The sequence below is a fragment of the Ostrea edulis genome, chromosome 6 (assembly GCF_947568905.1).
Source record: "Ostrea edulis chromosome 6, xbOstEdul1.1, whole genome shotgun sequence".
Classification (NCBI taxonomy): Eukaryota; Metazoa; Mollusca; class Bivalvia; order Ostreida; family Ostreidae; genus Ostrea; species Ostrea edulis.
In genome coordinates this window covers 71,841,022-71,862,053 of record NC_079169.1, presented here as the reverse complement: position 1 = coordinate 71,862,053, position 21,032 = coordinate 71,841,022, and the positions used below count along the sequence as shown (strand labels likewise).

The 21,032-nt window shown below is 34.5% G+C and overlaps 1 protein-coding gene across 4 annotated transcripts in view; it reads left to right on the top strand.

Annotated features, from left to right (window-relative positions):
- LOC125645763 (tRNA (guanine-N(7)-)-methyltransferase non-catalytic subunit wdr4-like) overlaps positions 1–21,032 on the top strand; it is a 66,957-nt gene that overhangs the window by 30,199 nt on the left and 15,726 nt on the right. For all 4 annotated transcript variants that reach the window (XM_048871583.2, XM_048871582.2, XM_048871581.2 and 1 more), the window contains one exon: positions 12,945–13,101. In XM_048871583.2, coding sequence (XP_048727540.2) covers positions 12,945–13,101 — 157 coding nt within the window. The remainder of the gene's footprint in view (positions 1–12,944; positions 13,102–21,032) is intronic.

The following is a 21,032-nucleotide window of genomic DNA, read 5'->3' as shown; positions in this document are numbered from 1 at the left end:
AGGGGTTACTCTCAGAATCATTGTGTAGTTAACGGGTAATTAAAGGTGTTTTGTTTGAGCTGAACCTTTGAACCATTCTAGTGATTATCAAAAAGAAACTGCTTTAAGTGGTGAAGTTACTAGTACGTTAAATGTTTAGGAATATGCTTGCAAATAATTGTCTTAAAATGAGTAGACCCACAAAATATTTGCTCAGTCTGATATTATGGACTAAATAGTATTTACTTAGAGATAAGTTGGTTAATTTCAAGGAAAAATGTAACTTGTCACAAAGGTTAATTAGCGCAGCGTCATGCTAAAATTTTAAGTGTTTATTTAACCTGTTTGAGAATGTAACGCATATTGGTAAAAAAGAAAAGGTTGAAACAGACTGGCTTAGATTCTGCGTAATTTCACATTCTCACATTCACAGGAATATAATTCCTCAATTGCAAATACCTCCCTGATTATCTGTAATAGTCTTGGAGTACGATGGATACCCAGACAAAGATCGTTTGATCAGAAGGCGACTAGGAGCTTAGCCACAGTACAGGCGATATTAAGGTACTGAATGACAAGATCTGGTTTGGACATTAATTGGTGTAAATGTGATTGAAATTCCAGCAGCATAGTTATTGGGTACCATATCATACAAAAAATTATGCTCTGATTTGATAGCCTATCCTTTCCACGCATTAGAATCCATCTCCACCGGGGTAGATTTTTGTTGTTCTGAAAAACACGATTCATTGTTTTTTGTTCTTTGATGTCATATTAGACTCTATTATACATTATCTTCAAATAATATTCTTTGATATTATTTGCTTTATTAAAATATTTCTTGTAATAATGTTCATATTTTTATCCTACTTTGTCGAGTGCAAAAATTACAAGTGGTTATAATACATAAATTTAATTTTAGGCATATTGTATGTAATTATACATATGTTAGTTGTTGAATGTGTCATTAATACATTGTAAGTATCTGTGAAGGACCAATGATTTCTTCAGCTACATGGAGCAGTTATTTGCATGTATTACATACGTATCTGGCATCTGTATGCTAACTAGGAATGGGTTCTCTTCATAATTGGATCCCTTCATAGCCATGGCAACCAGAGTTCATTTGAATGAAAAATACTTTTGGGACTGGTGGCGAGTCTTGGACCATGCAGCAAGCTTCTGGTCCAGCTGATTAGCAGGGGTAATTACAAACTGTGTAATCTGAAATGCCCAGGAGATAAGACACACACATTAATTTTCTCACTGCTATAGATGGCTATCCAGTTTGGTGACATTATCATAACATGTCAGTTTTGGATCACAAATGGACCTCATTTGCCAACATTTTAATGCGTACTATAAGCTCACTAAATAAACTAATTATTGCTGCAAGTTATATTGTTTGAGAACTGGTTTTTTTTTACAGTCATCAGTTTAGGGCAAATATTGTTGGCTACATATGTTTTCATAAACAGATTAATATCATGAAATTCAATACTTTTCTGAATATTATTCATTTAGTTTACCACATGACTAGATATTGGATTGTTAATTACATGTTAAAGCTTCCTGTTTTAGAATTTAAAAAATCAGCAGTTTTGCCTTCTCATAGTTACGATGTTAACCTCAGTTTTAATATTATTTTATTCCCTTTTTTATGTATTTATTGTTCTTTGTTTTAGTTTGTTTTTATTGTTTAGCATGTAAAGTGCTTTAGGGTAATAGTCTTGATTAGATAAATGCTATATAAATGTATAATGATAATATCATTGGGAACTTGGTGTTAGGGGTGTAAAGAAACGACTGAGGTGTATCATGATATGTTGTGATACAGTATGACCTTATCATGATCCATATTGTGATATATTTGTTTAATAAAAAGTACAAATTTAGTACTTTGTTCTTCTACCATTAATTAACTTAAGATGTAATTGTTCTTCATGTTTGTACTGAATGATAAATGAAAATTTTGATGGTTCCTTATCTAAAAATGGCCCCAGATTTTACTTTTAACCTTTTTGTTTAAGTGTGTGGTACTACTTTGACAATATTCTGCCACCATGTTGTAAGGGTCATATGAAGGCTTTATATATTTTTTTTATTTTACAAGTGTTTAGTCTAATAAAGGAACTATCAGGACAGATAACTAATACATGTAGTAACAAATTTGTTGTGGTAGCTTTGGTTGATGATGCTGTGTGACAGCGATGTTGGAGTTTGATCCTTGCCTGTGCCATGGCTGCATCAAACCTAAGATGTAAACAGTACTAGTGATTGCTCCTTCATCATTTGGAATTGAGGGTCGTAGGTCTTTTAGATATGACCTTAAAATTGCAGGTCCTTTGTCACATCAGGCGTTGGCACAATAAAGAACCCTCACTGTTACGGCCCTGGGTGCTAAGCATAGGTCTAAATCTGTGGTTTTTACAGTGTACATACACTGGTGACATCTCAGTATAAGTGAAAATTTTCCAAAGGGATATAAAACAAACAAACAAAAGAAAAAACCAATATGTTAATTTTAATGTTTGATATATTGCAATATACAGGAATAGGTGTGATTCTGTTCTAGTTACAGGACTTAAAACTCTTATCTTTTGTGCCAAAGGTGAAAGAGCAATTTGATCTAAATAATCATTAAAGATTCTTGTTCCAAACAGTAGCAATCTGATTTAATAAATTTCTGTGTTAAAAACAAAAGGAATATTAGATTTTGATGCATTTGCAAATGGTTTTAAACTGGAAGTTGTAGAATATAATGATTGAATAGTAATCTTGTCTTAACCTGATATGCCTTAGCTCTATACCAAAGTAATGCCTTTAGCTATAGCAGTTGGTAAAGAAACCTTTTTATGTCAATATGAATTCTCTGTCCAATTCTTCAACATTCTCATGTGAATTTAAGGCACAACTTTCAGTCAGTAAATATGAATTTGGCACTAAAAGCAAGTTTCCTGTTTTTCCTGGAGCTGAAGTACCTTGGGATATATATAGTGGGTCCTTTTGTAAAAGCTGGCCAGACTACTTTTCAAAGGACTGGGTTTTATTTACTTAGTTCGTTTTAGCACAATGTTTTACGTCACTTACAAGCACTCTGAAGCCGAGTAGAGGCCAATTTAATACTCAGGCAAATAATATATTGTCTCCGTGAAAAACTGGATGCTGAGGCTGGGACAATAGATTTAAATGTTTAATGAATAGCCACAATATAAATTGCTATTTGTTTAAGATTTTGTCTTGCTTTATATGAGAAACAATGCTGAAGAGAATGCTTTTTGAGAACTATAACTTGTAAAGAGTTTTCCTCCCAAAAAATCTATATATTGATGACGGACTGTGAACGACAGCTTGGGGCTAAATTTTTGTTTTTATATAATCAAGAGTACATTCTGTATTGGTGGTTTGTTCTACATTTAAAATTTTGTGCCGCAAGTTTAGATTTCAGAGAATCTTTAAAAAATTTTATTAAATAAAAATGTTTGTGCAAAACATTGTTTTATGTATTTAACAGTTGTTAAAAAAAAGGATGTCTTTTTCAAGGAAATATCCAGATATGTAAAATAATGTTTATCATGAAAGTATTAGCTTAGGATTGACATATTACTGGACTGTTAGCAAACATCATGAATATAGACGATATTCATAGCAAGAGAACATAGACAATTTTCATAGAGAAAAGATTCCAAAACGGTTTCAGTGTCCAGATCAGGAAATAAATATTGAATGATCTTATCCTTATCCTAGTGTGTGAAACATTTAACATTTTTTTCGTCAACCTCGTAAACAATTCCTGACACTTTTATATGGATAGACTGGTCCTTTCTTCCTCTCCATAATCGTCCTGTAGATGAAAGCACACGTCCCTACATCACTGTGATCACAAGCAATACAGAGCAGGGACTTTATCTGTTTGGCTGTTCCTGATTTACACAAGCTATAAACGACTTTTATTCAATGCTTTCTGAATTCCCTGGAGAGGCTGATAATTTCTGATGGCACTATTTTTCATTTTACCCAGTGTTTTATCTTTCCTTTACATGTGTATCAGCAGTCAGTTGTGGCCCCGTTTCCGTGGTGATTCTTCCTGCACTAGGTGCTTCTACATTTTGCTTTACACAGTCCTGATGGCAGATTACAATATCTTTGTGAGCCTTCCTAAACAAAGTCATAGACGAGGGGAATTTTGTTATGAATAATTTAGATTGCTGTAATGCTATGTTTTTAAATCATTTGAAATTCTATCATGAGTGTATAGCAAAAATAATATTTCTTATGAAACATATATGGGTAATGCTATATTCATTATGACTTAAAAATGGATGTAAAGAGGACTATTTGATTATTCTTGCATGAGATAAACTTCTAAGGCAGAATAAATACAGCAGTGGTGCATTGTGTGATCTCTGACATTTTTCTGCTGGATCAGGTTCCACTCTGAAGTGTTCTAATTTGTATCACTTCTAAGCTCATCGTCACTGATGGTTGATACAAAATATACATAGTTTTTGGAGCAGTTTATGATTGATCAGTTGACCCAGAGTTTTTAATTAAAATCTGTTATATATATCAAAATTTAAGGGCTGTGCAAATGGGACAGATCATCTGATGCATGCACTTTAAACAATGGGCAGGATCTCTCTCTCTCTCTCTCTCTCTCTCTCTCTCTCCCCCATCTCCCTCTCTCTCTATATATATATTTATAAGTCTGTTGTGAAGAAATGTATCAATTGGAAATGATGGCATTTGATTGGGTACTAACAAGTAGAAGATGACAACTGAAAGACAAGTGAGAATGACTAATGTTCTTCAATGGAATACATAAATTTTCTTTCAACTTTGTATAAGTACACTGTGTATGTATACTGCATTATCATCAAGGCGAAATTTCCAACCTCAAAATCACAGGCACTTGTTTCTGTAAATAACTTACGACCTCTGTATGCTAATAATTATTAGTATACAGAGGTTGGAAGTTATTTACAGAAACAAGTGCCTGTGCTCAAAATACTACAATTTCTTACCAAATTTGTGCCGTAAAATTTCCATTTCGCATTTGATGGGTGATTGATCACCACAATGCCTGCAGATGAACTTATTTTGAAATTATGTGAAGAAACTGCATACAATTAACATGCTACAATAATATTGCAATAATTTCTTTTTTGAAAAAGCATTTTTCACTGAAAAAGTAAAATGATGATTCACTTATGGCTAGGTACTGTATGTAAATATAGTGTAGAAAAAAGGGAAAGAAACTATGAAGTTCAATCCATTTTGTGATGTCATACGTGGGAGTATTACCTGATTACAATAAGGTATTGATTAATTTTACATTTGTAAATCATTATTAATATTCCATGATACATCATTAGAAATACATAAATGCAGATAAGGATTCATAATACATACTTAGTAATGAATACAGGCATTTTGCATACGTGATACAAGTGATGTTAGAATATAGACTGGTCATTGTGGATCTGTAATGCATGGCTTGAACCAGAGTATATGTCTTGCAGAATGTCTGCTTCAAACTCCTTGATTCACATATATATATCAATTTGAATTTAAGCACATATTTGAAATTTTCCAAGTTTTATGTTTTCAATGAAGATGTGAATTTATTTGGTTCAAACAAATTGATTTCTTAAATGAAATATATTGAAATTGGTATTTTTTTCATTTCTTGTTTTCTTTGCATGATACATATATAAGTAACATATACCTTTTCCATGGTATGCCCATGGCCCTCAACCCATATATCAGACCTGGGGATGATTTTGGGGTCTTGGGTTGATATGAGATTTGATGTTGAATTGGGCAAGTATTATTTAAGAAATAAATTTCATTATTGAAAATATATAAGGGTATGAATTGTGATTTGTCATACCAGCATACTCCATGAAATGTGTTAGCATGATGCGCGTGTGTGAAGCGTTGCAGTTCATACCCTCGTGTATTTTCAGATGTCACATTTATTTCTTAGATTTACAGTCTACTTTCATTTCCATCAGAATTCCCAGCCATTGAAATAGAAGTAGTATATATATAAAAATTCATATAATTTGTATTGTTTACAACTGCATCACATTCATGAGGCTATCGACATTACAATTTGCAGATATCAAAGACCAAAAACAAAAAAACCATTGGAATTCCGCAGCAACTGGGTCTTACTTCGCCTTGTTTTTCAACCTTCAATTTTATTTATGTTTAAAAAGCTTGGTGAAGAAAAAACTCTTTCTTTTCCCACAGAAATTAGATGTGGGTAATTAAACAGATAATTCAATATCTGGGTATCACTTAATTCTATTAAAAATATTTAAGATGCTTTGACATCGGCGTTTCCCAAGAACCAGAGATACTTGTAGAAACCATAGTTGCTTGCGTGTTAATTTTAAGTGACTGTATTTGTTAATTGTTTCACAGGTGTAATGAAATTTGTAGTCTCCAGCCTCCTCCAAGTGTTATGTGTGCTAATGGAACTCACCATATAATCAACAGTAAATGGAGGCCTATAAAAGGAGAGAGTAAATATGTGGGTAATGAGACTGTTACACAATAGTGTAGGAATATAATGGGTCATTTGTTATTACACAATCCCAGGTCTCTGGACAATCAAATCAGCTTATTATTGTTGGGAGGGGGCAGATGGTGACTTGAAGACTTTAGACCAGTGGTTTGCATATTAATGGTATATTCAGATATGTCATTGACACTGTGTGATTAAGAGGTTTTTTTCCCTAACGCAAATAATTTCCCAATTTTCCAAGAATTATGCTACATATTGAAATTTTATCAAATGACCGAAAGTTTTTTCCCCTCAATTGAAAATTCATGTTTGTCACAAAATTACAACAGCGTAAGGTAACAATACAAATATGCAGCCTTGCTTTGGGTCATTTGATTTGCATAAAATCCAGGTTTTTCAAACCCTCAAGTCTATGAAATCCATGAGCTGACTATAGGTTAGAAATTTTGTAACAGGTTTAAATGCTTAATAGACTCTGTAACATGGTAGGGCCTAACTTGACCTGCACGGAAGTTATATCTAGGGATGTTCTCAGCTACTCCAGCTTCTGGTGCTGAATTTGGTTTACAAGATCTGGAAGCCACACACCTTGCAGTTTCTGGAACATAGGTTAAGATTTTTGGATTCTTTGGGCACTCCCAAGTAATTTATAGACTCAACCTAAACCAAACTTTCATGAAAGTTAAATCTTTTTAAGCACCATGCTTCCTTGGGACATTTAGTGTGACCAATATGTTTCAGATGATCCATTAGGCTAATGTTTTTAGAAACGGTTCTGGACATGGTTAGTCACTCTCGGTTAACTATTGGATCAAACTTGGATGGGGTGGACGTTGCATATGATAAGACAAATGTCTTGAGCAATTAAGAGTGTAATAGTGGTATACAGATGTGAGCTGTTAATTACAGCAGTATATCTACTCTCACCCAGGTCAAACATTTCATGGTAGATGAACCTATGGGTCCATGCTACCGAATTTGCTTCAGATGCTGAAAGGGATCAACTTTCTGCAAATGAGTGATCGGGCCCCAGGATCATGTAACAAATTCAGATTTAAGTCAAACTTTCTACCGCCTGTAAGAAGTTACTGTTTAATTGAAATTCTTTGCAGACACTAGAAATTTTCGGGGATTCGTTAAAATTCTGAAAGACCTAGGATATGAGTTCCTTTATGACCTACCTAGATCAAATTACTGATGTTGAACTGCGGTTTAATAAGTTTTCATTGGCATTACCAATAGTGTAATTTTACTTGTAACATGCAATTTGATTGGCTGAGCACACTAAAAAAAAATAGTTTATATTGTATAATGTACATGTAACTTTGTATGGGGACACGCCCTCTTACTGGTACATGACGTATTTTGTTGATGTCAGATCTAAACTTTCTGTTGGAGTGACTTCAAAGTCGATCTTTCGGAAGTAAACATTAATGTAGTTTTGCCTTTGCTTCATTCGTTTTGTTTGTATATTTTACATCCCTTCGAGATTTTTCCACTTATATTGCGACGTCACCAACTGCAGGTGAAGTACTACAGATTTAGACCTATGCATAGCGCTCAGGGCTGTAGCAGTGAGGGTTCTTTAATGTACCAACACCTGCCATGACACGGGGCCTCCATTTTTAAGGTCATATCCGAAAGACCCGTAATTCTCACTTCTAAGTGCCAAGCCTTTGGCGAAGGAGCAATCACTACTTATATTTACGTCTTAATTAGGTTTGATGCGGCCATGGCACGAGTGGTGCTTGAACTCACGACCTCCCGGTTACGAAGCGAATGCTCTACCACTGAGCTGCTGCAACTGCAGGTTCTTTTTGTTTCATGGATTATAACATGTAAACTGCACCAAGTTGGATTATATCGTATAACATAAGGTCAAAATTAGCTTCAAGCCTTAATGGATTTTTTAAAAATATACAGTTTTGTTGATACTAATTCTGTAGAAGCTATATGCTCTTTCTCCAAGAAAAATTGTACATCTTGGTCATTTAATTTCATGATTTGGTACAATCATGAAACAACGAAAATTGGTGTTCAACAAAAAATGAAACCAGTTTTATTTATGCTATGGTATTGCAGTTTCGTGTTGCTTTCTTCATCCATTTCATAACCTAATAGAACAGGAAGCATATGGGGAAAGATATGATATGTTGTGATGTAAATAATGAGAATATCGCCACAAAAGGTTTCTTGATGAAGAAATGTAATGAAATTCAATATTTCATTTGCAAAAAGTAGGCCTAATATTGGTTGATATTGGTTACACAGTCATGTTAAAGGGCAGTTATAAGAAGTATCAGATGTGGGGGAGGGTAACAGGGTCGTGTGTGTGGGGAAGGGTGACAGAGTTGTGTGTGTGGGTGGGGAAGAGATCCACCTCTGTATCCATCAACCTTTCTCTCCCCGCTCCCTTCCCCTTTCTCCTGTTCTCTCATTTCAGCTGTCACCTCTTCCCTTGCTTGCCCTATTTCATTTCAGCTGTCACCTCTTCCCTTGCTTTCCCTATTTCATTTCCTGTAACCTCTTCTCTTGCTTGCCCTTTTTCATTCCTGCCACACCCTTCCCTCCCTTCCACCCTCCTGATTAATTTCTTAATTAAAAGTTGATAATCTGTATGGAACGATCACACCTAGTTTTCATGGTTTATCCTGTGTATAAGGCTTGAATATGCATTGATTTCTTGACCGATGATTGTTAATGATTTATCTGGAAGATCAGGACTAAACTGAAGCTTAATTTAGTTAATGATGCTGTCTCTGTGTTAGTTTCTATTTTAAAAATCTATAGTGAGGAAAATGTTTACATTTATTGTGATTAATTTTGTGATCAATTGTATACTTTTAGTACAAGAAGGACAACCTCTATGCAAATGGAGAGTTACTGCCTGTCTGCAAATTTATCAAGATTGATAGAATCCTTCATTAGTACGAATGTGGGAATGGGAAATTCCACCGGGGGGGACAAGATTCGCAGTCTATGACGAGGCTTTGCTGAGTCCTATACAACGAATCTTGTTCTGGAGTTGGAATTTCCCTATCTCACAAGAGTAAATAATGAAGGATTATTTTTCTCACATTTTACCCACAGTTTAGTGCATAAATTCAAGAGCTTCGAGAAAATTCAAAATGATCAAAATCCTCATTTGAACTCCAATGCATAAACTAATAAGAGCATACCCAAGGCTATCCACCAGAAAGCTATCAAATTGAAATTTAAAGAAAACAATACAAAATATTTTACTTCAACATGTAACGTAAATCAAAGAAAATATATGACATCACAATCAAATTACGTTGTAGCAATGTGAAACATAAAAATTTCACATGGCTGTCTCACACGGGTAAAGTCGATCTCACAGAGGTGATAATGTGAGAAAGTAATGTCCATTTTCATATGATATATAACCTTCCTGTTGTGTTCATTCATTGTGTTCAACTTTGTTTATTATTGGATATCCTTGTTTGTACTAACTATCCTCCATGCGGAGCCTCTGAAGTTTCAAAGTTTCGTATTCAGTGTCATGTTTTCTATAGTTTTGAATAGCTTGCAGCATGAAATGATTGACATTACATCTTCAGCAACAGCCAGTAAGCTAATTAAGAAATGAATTTCATTTTGAAAATACCTGAAGGTATGAATTGTGGTGCCTTAGAGAAGGTATGAATTGTGGTGCCTTAGAGCAGGTATGAATTGTGGTGCCTTAGAGAAGGTATGAATTGTGGTGCCTTAGAGAAGGTATGAATTGTGGTGCCTTAGAGAAGGTATGAATTGTGGTGCCTTAGAGCAGGTATGAATTGTGGTGCCTTAGTGAAGGTATGAATTGTGGTGCCTTAGAGCTTCATGAAAAGTATGCTGCTGTGAGTTCATGCTCTCATGTATTTTCAAAAATGAAATTTATTTCTTTTATCTATGTCTCACCTTCCCAGAAGGGGGACATATTGTTTTAGTGCGATTCTTCTTCTACTTCTTCTTCCGCTTCTCATACATAGTTTGTCCAGGTCATAACTTTTTTATCTTTTGACATAGGCCTTTAATATTGGGTATGTTTGTAAGTTTAATTTACTATCATATGTTCACAATAAATATACATATAGGGTGACTGTTATGTACCGTAACTCCTAATTTTCCACTTTAAAGATAATTCCTAAAAATGTTTTAAAAAACTATTGAAAATGGAAGGGGATTGAGACATCAGCACTAACACAATTCTTCCTAGTTATAATCTACTTTTATGTCTGTCAGAGTTTCCAGCTATTAAAATAGAAGTACTCAAAATTATTTATCAAGTAGTTCTGTATTGATACTATTATAGCAACCTCAATAATTATTTCTTTGGTATAATTTCAGTTAATTTTGAAATGTATGAGTGGAGTATGAATGGTTGGTATGAGTGATTATATATCCATTGTACATCTTACCTATAAAAGTATATAATATGATGCACTTAATTTCTATTTGTACAATGGACAATGCTAATAAAAAAAATATATATATAAAAAAAAAAAAAAAAAAAAAAGTAGTTCTGTATTCATATATATATACATTTGTTTACAACTACAGCACATCCATGACAAAAAATACCTATCATTACAGCATGTGAGAAATATCAAAGGAAGAAACATTGGAAATGTAAATATTTGAGGGTGAACTTGTCCATTTCAATTGTGCCACCAAGTTGACCATTTAGAGACAGGCAGTCAAAAGAGTTGATTGTCTTGTTTGATTAACAATAACACTAAATTACTCAGATAGGCAGTATATGAATTGTAGGTACTGAAAATATCCATATAAATTAAGGAACAAGAATATTACTCACTTGAATAAGGATTCATTGTTTTTAACTTAGTATTCATTAGATATACCCCATTGTCATTATAAAATTTGGTTTAATTGTTATTGTTATATAATGTTTGTTTATTTTATTGTCCAATTGCCTACTAGCTAGTTTTTTCCGGAAGCATCACGATTAAAGGTGCAATATTTTCAGGTGTTCATGAAATTAGGAATCTTCTAAATATATGAGACATTGCGATGTCTTAAGAACATTCATTTATCATATATCAAACAAATCTGAACTTTAGATAAGTTAATCAGTTGCCACCAACTACCTCATTAGTGTTAATTACTTATTTCTCTGCCAATTTGACCTGTCAGAGCAAAGAGAAGTCATTTGACGGAGAGATTTAAGGAGTCCATTTATGGGCTGATTACATACCAATTTACTCCAACCACCCAGGAATTAAGACTAATTTGGTCTCGCCTATTATTCCACAAAGTTGGGGATGTTGAACAGGATGTAAAAAGGATGTATTTTTGTCGTAAATTTGTCACAATGAAAGTTTTGCCCTCTCTAGCTATGTAAGAAGTTAGCACAATCATGCTTAAGATGAAAGAAAGGTCTTGCTACTTTGTGGCCTAACATGTTACAGTCGAGCTGTAAAAATTAACTAAAATGGTCGGTTCTAGCTCATTTGATGCTTACAAGCTAAAAGACTATTTAATGGCCCATCTAAATTACCCTATTTCTAAAAGCTTAGATTTCCATGGAATTTGATGCAAACTTTAAAAAATTCTGTTAATTATATTCTCCCATTGAAAGTATACATGATGAAGACCTGCCAAATTATTCTCACGTAAATTGTAACCATCGCTTTAATTTCCGTTACAGCTCTTAATGCACGTTAGAAGTAAGATTATTTCAGCAATGAAAATTTTTCAAATGGTCAATTAATGTCAAGTGTTTTTTCATAACTATGCACATTTCAAAAGCTGTCTTGCACTCAATGCCTGTACCATTTCCAACACCACTGCAGAACACAGGAATAGATGTTTGATTGCTTTAATTTGTGGTATTTTTATTAAGTTGTCTTACAAATGACAAATTAAGGTGCTTCTCCCTACTGCATTCTGTGGAAGGCATACAAACATGCTTGACTGAACTACATTTCCGTTGCCAGGATACATTAGAGAAGGCTGTGGAAATGAATACCTAAAAACTAAATTACAGCATTTGAACTCATTTCTGAAGCTGCAGTGTTTAATGCTTTTAAGTAAAAGAGAAATTTTTCTTTATAAATGGAGTTCCTTTGAATTGATTCAGAGGGCTAAATGTCATATATTAAGGTTCAATGTGACAGGGGTGGTATTTTTTGTTACCTCCAAACGAAGGAGAGTATCTTACTACTCAGTGTGTAATATGATGTTTGAATTGAAAGGATTTAGTTTATAGTGGGAGAAGTGGGGGTAGGGGTATTAGACAAATGAATGTGGAACAGGAGCAGGGAAGTCTAGCATGCTACATTAATGGATGTCAGAATAGGGGAACTAAGACATATATATGCTTTATTCTATTCTTTGCTGCAACAGAAAGCTGGGATTATTTCTAGAAGAGACACAGTTCTATTGTTTTCATTGTTTCTGTTTACAGGGCTATATCTAGAAGATGCACGGTTCTTTCCTTCACACAAAATGAGGAGAGCATTTTGGTAGCAGACAAATGGGGAGATGTGTTCCAGTTCTCAGTAACTGACCCACAGAAGGAGGGACAACTGTTACTGGGGCACCTGTCCATGTTACTTGATATTGTAAGTTAATAGCTTAAAGCTAGTGTGGTGAAACTTCTGAATTTGGTTCCCAGGTACTGGAGCCATGCCAAAACTAAGACATTTTAATGTAGGTAATAGCTGTTCCTTTCACAAGCACCCAGCAATAGAACCAAAAGTCACAGGGTTTTTTTTAATATGACCTTAAAAATAGAGGCCCAGTGTTACAGTAGTGTTAGCACAATAAAAACTCCTCACTGCTATGGCCCTGGGCATCATGCATAGGGCAGAACTTGTGGCACTTTACATACAAATGGTGACTTTTCTGTATAGAGAAAATTTGTGGCACTTTACATACAAATGGTGACTTTTCTGTATAAAAGAAAATTTGTGGCACTTTACATACAGATGTTGACTTTTCTGAATTTTTTGTATGGGATGTAAACCAACCAACAAATCTATAGTATTAAAGCAGTTCTAGCACTCAGAGCAGTGCCTTATTATACTCCTGAAAACAAAATTTGGGAATCACCATGTTTTGTTCATTTGTCTCTCTGTCCTACTATTTTTGTTTTTAACTATGTAATGGTGATACATTCGAAGCTCGATCATGCTTATCAAAAAGGTTAATGCTTCTGGCCAGATGGTATGTCAGGACTTTGAAAACCCAAAGTCAAGGTGATTTTTTTCTCATCAAATTTATGTCTTAGGCTTAATGTCATATTGTAGAGACATTAGACGAATTTTTAATAGAAAAGAAATGATAATATTTATGCCCCCCTTCAAAGAAGAGGGGCATATTGCTTTGCACCTGTCGGTCTGTAGACCACATGTTGTCCGCTCAATATCTTAAGAACCATTCACTTGATTGTAATGATGTTTCATATGTGGGTTGTTTATGAGTAGAGGAGGACCCCTATCGTTTTTTCAGTTTAAAAGGTCAAAGGTCAATCTACTCTAGACATAGGAAGACATTGTCTGCTCAATATCTTCAGAACCCTTTGCTTGACAGACATCAAACTTGGTAAACTGGTACATCCCAAAGAGTAGATGACCCCTATAGATTTTGAGGTCACATGGTCATAGGTCAAGGGTCAAACTGGACATAGGAATATATTGTCCGCTCAATGTTTAGAGAACCCTTTGCTTGACAGACATCAAACTTGGTACACTCGGTACATGTTCAGGAGAAGATGACCCCTAATGATTTTGAGGTCACATGGTCAAGGTCAAGGGTTAAAGTGGACATAGTAATATATTGTCTTCTATATTCTAAGAGTTATTTGTTTGATTGACACCAAACTTGGTACACTGGTACAACATAAGGAGTAGATGACCCCTATTGCTTTTAGGTCACATGATCAATCCACTCTTGACATAGGAAGTTATTGTCTGCTCAATATTTTGAATTGATGATACTACCATCAATTAAATGATGCATGTGTATACCCTTTTCAATTTTGCACCATGGAGGGCATATATGTTTTACAAACATCTCTTCTTACTATTGAAATACAGCAAAGATGATGCATACATATGTGAAATTTGACTGTACAAAAATGCTTACTGTGGATTTACAGTAAGTGTGAACGACACATATCGGCAAGTACATGACATGCTCCAGATAGTTCATTGGAAAGTCCCCGAGTGATTTTAAAGAGCGCTTTTGATTGGTCGGTTAAATTATAGGTGGGCGTTCCCAAGTATTGGGCATTATATTATCTCGTGCTTAACAAGTGTAAGTTTCACTATTTGATTTCAATGTAAGTTGCACTGTACGTAGCGTGAGATTCAATATCGGTTTTGATTTGACAACGGGGATTTGAGATTACGTTAATAAAATGTTTTGTAAAATTTATCTTATATATACTAGATATCTACACGTATAAAAGTAATGGGATATCTTATAAAAAAAAAATATAAGATGTCTTATAAAAGATACAAGATGTCTCGTAAACTTTAGAAGATATAACTTTTATCAGATACCTTATAAATTTTATCTTTTAAACAGGAATAAACGTGCCATACTAATATAATCCATCGCAGTATCAATAGGTATGGGAGGGGGCATGAAAGGAATTTGAAATAAAAAGGCGGGACAAAGGGTGAAAAAGGCGGGTTCCGATATGTAAAGAAAAGGCAGGATAGCAATATCCCAGAATTCAAATAGTGTTGAATATTGAAAAAAAAAAGACGGGATCGAAAATACTGTGGGAAAAGGCAGGATCCGCAGTTGCCTCTATATCCCAATAAAAATTGAAAGGTTACTCCCTTAAATTTCTGTAGATACTTGTCAGTTTTAACAATCTAATTAAAATTAGATGTTAGATCCGCTCGTGTACTCGCATACATTATGGATGCGAGTATGCGAGCGGATCTATTATCTAATTTTAATTAAATTGCAGTACATGTTTCTATAGGCGATTTTGTCCATTTAAGAACAATGCTTTTGTTTTGTTGTCTCTTTCACATTCGCAGTTTCCATATCGCTATTTTTAAGTAAATCTCTCTGAGGATATTTTCGAAATCTTACAAAGCATTGGATAAGGGTGAGATCAAAAGATCGATGTCGGAAATTTTTTTAAATTCAAATAGTTAGGGGTAAGAGAGGGTAAAAACTCGTAAGTTTCTGTCATCCGACATCGATTACACTTTAGTGGAAAAAAAGGACAACTGACTTTAAAACCACATAATAATACATTTTAATAAACATTTAATAGTTTCAATGTACACTTTCATTTGTTTTACTTGTTAATCGATTAGTTTCAACATACATATGTACTTCATATTTAGTTTTGTATTGGGGGGGGGGGGGGGGGTGGGGGGGGGGGGGGTGTGTCTTTGTGAGAACTATGCGAACTCAGTTTTCTCAAACATTGAACATTTGATCTCGCCCCTAGAATAATTTGTCAGATTAAGTAATAAGATCAATAGATATTCTACTTGGAGAAAACATTTATTTTCAACACACGGCAATTGGATGCTTTGATGTCTTTTACTGTTATATATACCCACATTTTCGTAAGAAATTCGGAAGTAACCATCGCTAGATACTGTTAATTGAATGAACAACTGCAAGTTCTGTGAATTCTAGCAAAAACTAAATTCCCCAAACCATCCCTCTCCTGTAACACATTATTAAAGAAATTCAGCATTTCGTTAGCATTAGACGCGCCTTCTATAACGTTTTACTAAACCACAGCAAAGGTTGATTGTTAATGTTGCGTTACTGGCGTACCTTTGAACATATATCGCTGGTCCACCTCTAACTGCATATCCATGATTGCGATTACCCTTCATACGAACGACACTCGCTTCATCAAATATATATATATAAGTGACTCGGCCTAAATTACAATAAAATCTGTAGCAAAAAATTTTCAACACTTTGTTCGTGTTCAGACCACAGGGGCTCGCCACGAATTAACCCTCTCTATTCTGTATTTACATTTATTTGTAAATATAGAATAGACGATGTCAAATTTTAAAAAGACAAAAATTTTGTGATGAGCCCCTGTGTCCAGACGAAATATGCTTCTCTTGGAGTTTGTTTGCAGTTTCTTGAAAGTCATTCCCCAAAAAATTTCTCGCAGCTCTACAAATTAAAGACACCGATGGTACATTGTCAGGGGTACAAATATTTCTTCTTAATAAATTTTGTCTGATTTCTCTATTATATACACTCGATTTCTTTTTAATTTCGTACTTGATAAACATAAGTACATCTGGTGTGAGCTTCGTTGGCGACACTTTTGGTGCAAGAGTTCCCATGATTGACAATTTTATAACGTGGCCTTTGCAACTCCTAATTTCTTACTGATTTTACCATAAAATAAACCCTCGGCATGTAATTTTAAAATCAACGTCATTGTTTTAGTTGGTATTGGTTTCCCCTTTTCGCAGAGTCTCTTCCATCGTGCTGAAAGATTATGTAATGACACGCTTGTGTAAAGACGCGTGTGCCCATCTAAAATTATTTTTATTCCCACCCTTTTAAATATTGGTCCAATTGCAGTGATTGTTCTTTCCTTGATTCGTCATCATTGACAGATTTGTTTTGAAATCAACTATCCGGGACCACGAATGAACTTGAGAAGCTGAGTCGTTCACACTTCATGTAAATTCACAGTAATTAAAATCTATAGAAACATGCTAGGCTGTTATCTTTAGGAATGTCAACCATGGGCAAATGGGGAGACAGAAAATAAGGATTTCAAATAAAATACTTCTAGGCAGATTGATAAATTAATTAAAAAACATGTAGATTAACTAAATTTAATTGTGCATATGAAAACGATATGTAAAGTTTTAATTATGTTTAAACACTATGCCAATTTTTATACGCCCGTCTTAAGACAGGACGTATTATGGTATGGCGTTCATGTCCGTCCGTCTGTCCGTCCGTCTGTTAGCTTTTTCGTGTCCGACCCGTAACTTAAATACTACAAGGCCTAGAATCATCAAACTTTGTCTGTAGATACATCTTGGGTAGAAGGTGTGTTGCACATTAAAACCAGGTCACTGTGACTTTTAATTAAGAAGATATCCGTCTGTCCGTCCGTCTGTTAGCTTTTTCGTGTCCGACCCGTAACTTAAATACTACAAGGCCTAGAATCATCAAACTTTGTCTGTAGATACATCTTGGGTAGAAGGTGTGTCGCACATTAAAACCAGGTCACTGTGACTTTTCATTAAGAAGATATGGCCATATATGGCAAAAACTTGTCCGGCTCATAGCTTGAAAACTATTCGACCTAGAATCACCAAAATTGGTCAACTAATGCATCTTAGGTAGAAGGTGTGTGGCATCCTACTTTAAGGTCACTGTGACATTTAATTAAGGTGATTATAAAAAAAATGTTTTAATGGGTACAATCTATACTGTTAACAATATGTGACGGGCGTATCATGTGCCGTGGCGGTGCACTTTATTTAATTATATGCCAGCCAAAGATGGGACATATTATGGTATGGTGTCGTCTGTCCATTCGGACCTTGTGGGCAGGATACAGACCGTACTGTAAGCTCTGGGATTTTACAACTTGGTACATTTGATCATCATGATGAGAGGAAGATGACTATTGTTTTTCAAGATCACAGGTCAAAAGTCAAGGTCGTAACATTACTCAGTAGGAAAACCTAGTAGGAAACCCTTGTGGGCAGGATACAAACCAAACTGTAAGCTCCAGAATATTGCAACTTGGTACATTTGATCACCGTGATGAGAGGAAGATGCCTAATGTTTTTCAAGGTTAAAGGTCAAGGTTGCATTATCACAGTAGGAAGACCTTGTAGGCAGGATACAAACTGAACCGTAAGCTCCAAGATATTGAAAGTTGGTACATTTAATCACTGTAATGAGAAGAAGATGCCTATTATTTTTCAAGGTCAAATGTCAAGGTCACAATATCACTTAGTAGGAAAACCTTGTAGGCAGTATATAAACCGAACTTTGGGGCTAGGACCATCAAACTTTTTACACATACACTTTATGCCAAGTGGAGGATGCCTATTGTTACTTAAGGTCAAAGGTCAAGGTTGTAGTAGCAGGAAGCAGGATGCAGACCAATTCATTGGGACAAGGACTATCAAACTTGGTACACATACATCTTTTGCTAAGTGAAACTATTACATAGAGAGTACATGATTTGTCTTGTTTTTACTATGCAAAGAAAGTATGTTACACACTGATGATTCGCTGATACTACTTGAAGCCAAGTTCTATAAATCATGGCGTAAGAAAACCACCATATATTAGCTTTTTGCGGGCATGTTATGTACTGTTGGCGGTACTCTTGATTTTTGGGGGGGGGATCTTGCTGGAATAAATGACACATGGCGAAGGCATGTTATACTTTTGTCTGTTCATCATGCAGGATATATTTGTAACTTGTTCTTGTAAATTTAAATTCATGTCAGCCAATTTGATAGACATCCATATTGAACATCCGTTGTTATTTTATTTAAACGTGGTTGGTTAGTTTGGCATTTTGATGTCACAAAGTAGTCAAATTGCCTCCAGAACTTCATCTTCTATCAAAGAAAATAATGTAATTTGGTTTCAAATGTTCAACAGTGCAATAATGGGTAAACAAACAGTAGACATTGAAAATTTTAATTAATGCTTACAGATCGAATTATAGAAGTGCTTGTAAAAAGTATAAATCATATGTAGCACATATTTTTTTATGAATGAAAAACATGGAAACACAATGAAACCTGGGTTTGAATGCAGTAAACGCTTAACATGAAGGAGAAGATTTCACACCTTGCAGGAGACACACTTGTCAACGTCATTTCACAAATTAAGGGAGTGTTTGATCAATGACGTAGATTCACAGATAGTATACATGTTTACATTTCTTCTAGAATTTCAATATACCTGTGTGTGTGTATATATATATATATGCAAGGTGTGAAATCTTCTCCTTCATGTTAAGTGTTTACTACATTCAAAGGCAAATATATATATCTGTACAAAGTATATCATCCATAATTATCGACAATCCTGTTTTTAAAGACTTTGTTGTGATGTTGTCAATATACATGTTAAGTCTGCTTGCATGTTTTTAATTACCCCCCCCCCCACCACCACCACTTGCACACACACAGTGCCTCTCTAATGACTTTAGAGAGAAATTGTTTTGTTGGTCACTTTACATTTATGTATATAAAATGTAATAAAGAATAAATGCAATGAAATTGGGAATTTGAAATTATGAAATATTTAAGAGAACAAAGTTTATGAAGGAAATAAATGGAATTATCATATAACTGAAGTAACTTTATTGGTTTCAATATCTGCACCTATAGCTGACTGCCATTTTACAGAGCCTTTAAATGTTTTTTTACCCAAGATATTTTCATGGTGTCTATAAAATTCTCAATATAACTCATAATCTTTCTTAATTTTGGAAACAGGACTCTTTCATAAGACTTCAAACAAAATCCAATTTAGTTGTTCAATAATATCTTTAGATGGATTTGGTAAAGCAATAAATAGATGTACCAATTTGAGTATGCCAAGTGACTTAATTACAGTGATACAAGCAGTGTCGGCAAGGTTTCTTCTGTCCAAATGTTTTAACAAAGTTTTTATAGTTCTATTTGAGAATTCCCAAATTGATATGATTGGTTATTAATTTTTTTGGATGTTCATTGGAGGCTTGCATCATTAATAAATTTTGAGTAGGTCTTGCACTGTAGATGTAACCAATGATGGCTGACCAATGTATTGTTTTGTAAGCTGGTTTTGGTGTTTTGAATTTATTCAGTCATGTAACAAGATAATTATTTACATTTATTAGGTCAATATTATGCTTTAACTACCCTTGAAGTGCAATATTCACCCAGCCCTCTGAACAATTTCTTTCTCAGATAGCTAAAGCATGGAGTCAACTTAAATCATGTCTACAGTTGTTTATCATTATCATATGTACATGTATTGTTTTTTGAGAACTTTTTTTTATAATATCAATTTGATTGGCAAACAATATGATAACATATGCTGATGTATTTGTAGTTATCAATATTTGTATATATATGTAATTCAATACAATTTATTTGTTGTATTGACTTTAAACTTTAAATAAATGGAAATTATGAAAGAGGCAAGCTACTGACAAACAAGTTGATGGTACAGGGTTTTCAACAGTCTCGATTGAAGTCAGCATTTCGCAAATTCTATGGTCGTTATAACGATCTAGTTCGTCAGTACAACCTATCATTGGATCAAATGCTGTCTGACATGTTTTATACTGATTGTTAGGCCGTTCTTGGCACACTGATTTTGATTCGGATAACTACGTTTACTTGATCAGGATATAGGTCTCACGGCGGGTGTGACCGGTCGACAGGGGATACTTACTCCTCCAAGCCACCTGATCCCACCTCTGGTGTGTCCAGAGTGAATTAGTGATTCTGCACTATTCTATAAACACAGGATTGTTTTAATTAGAACTACTTGTAAGTTG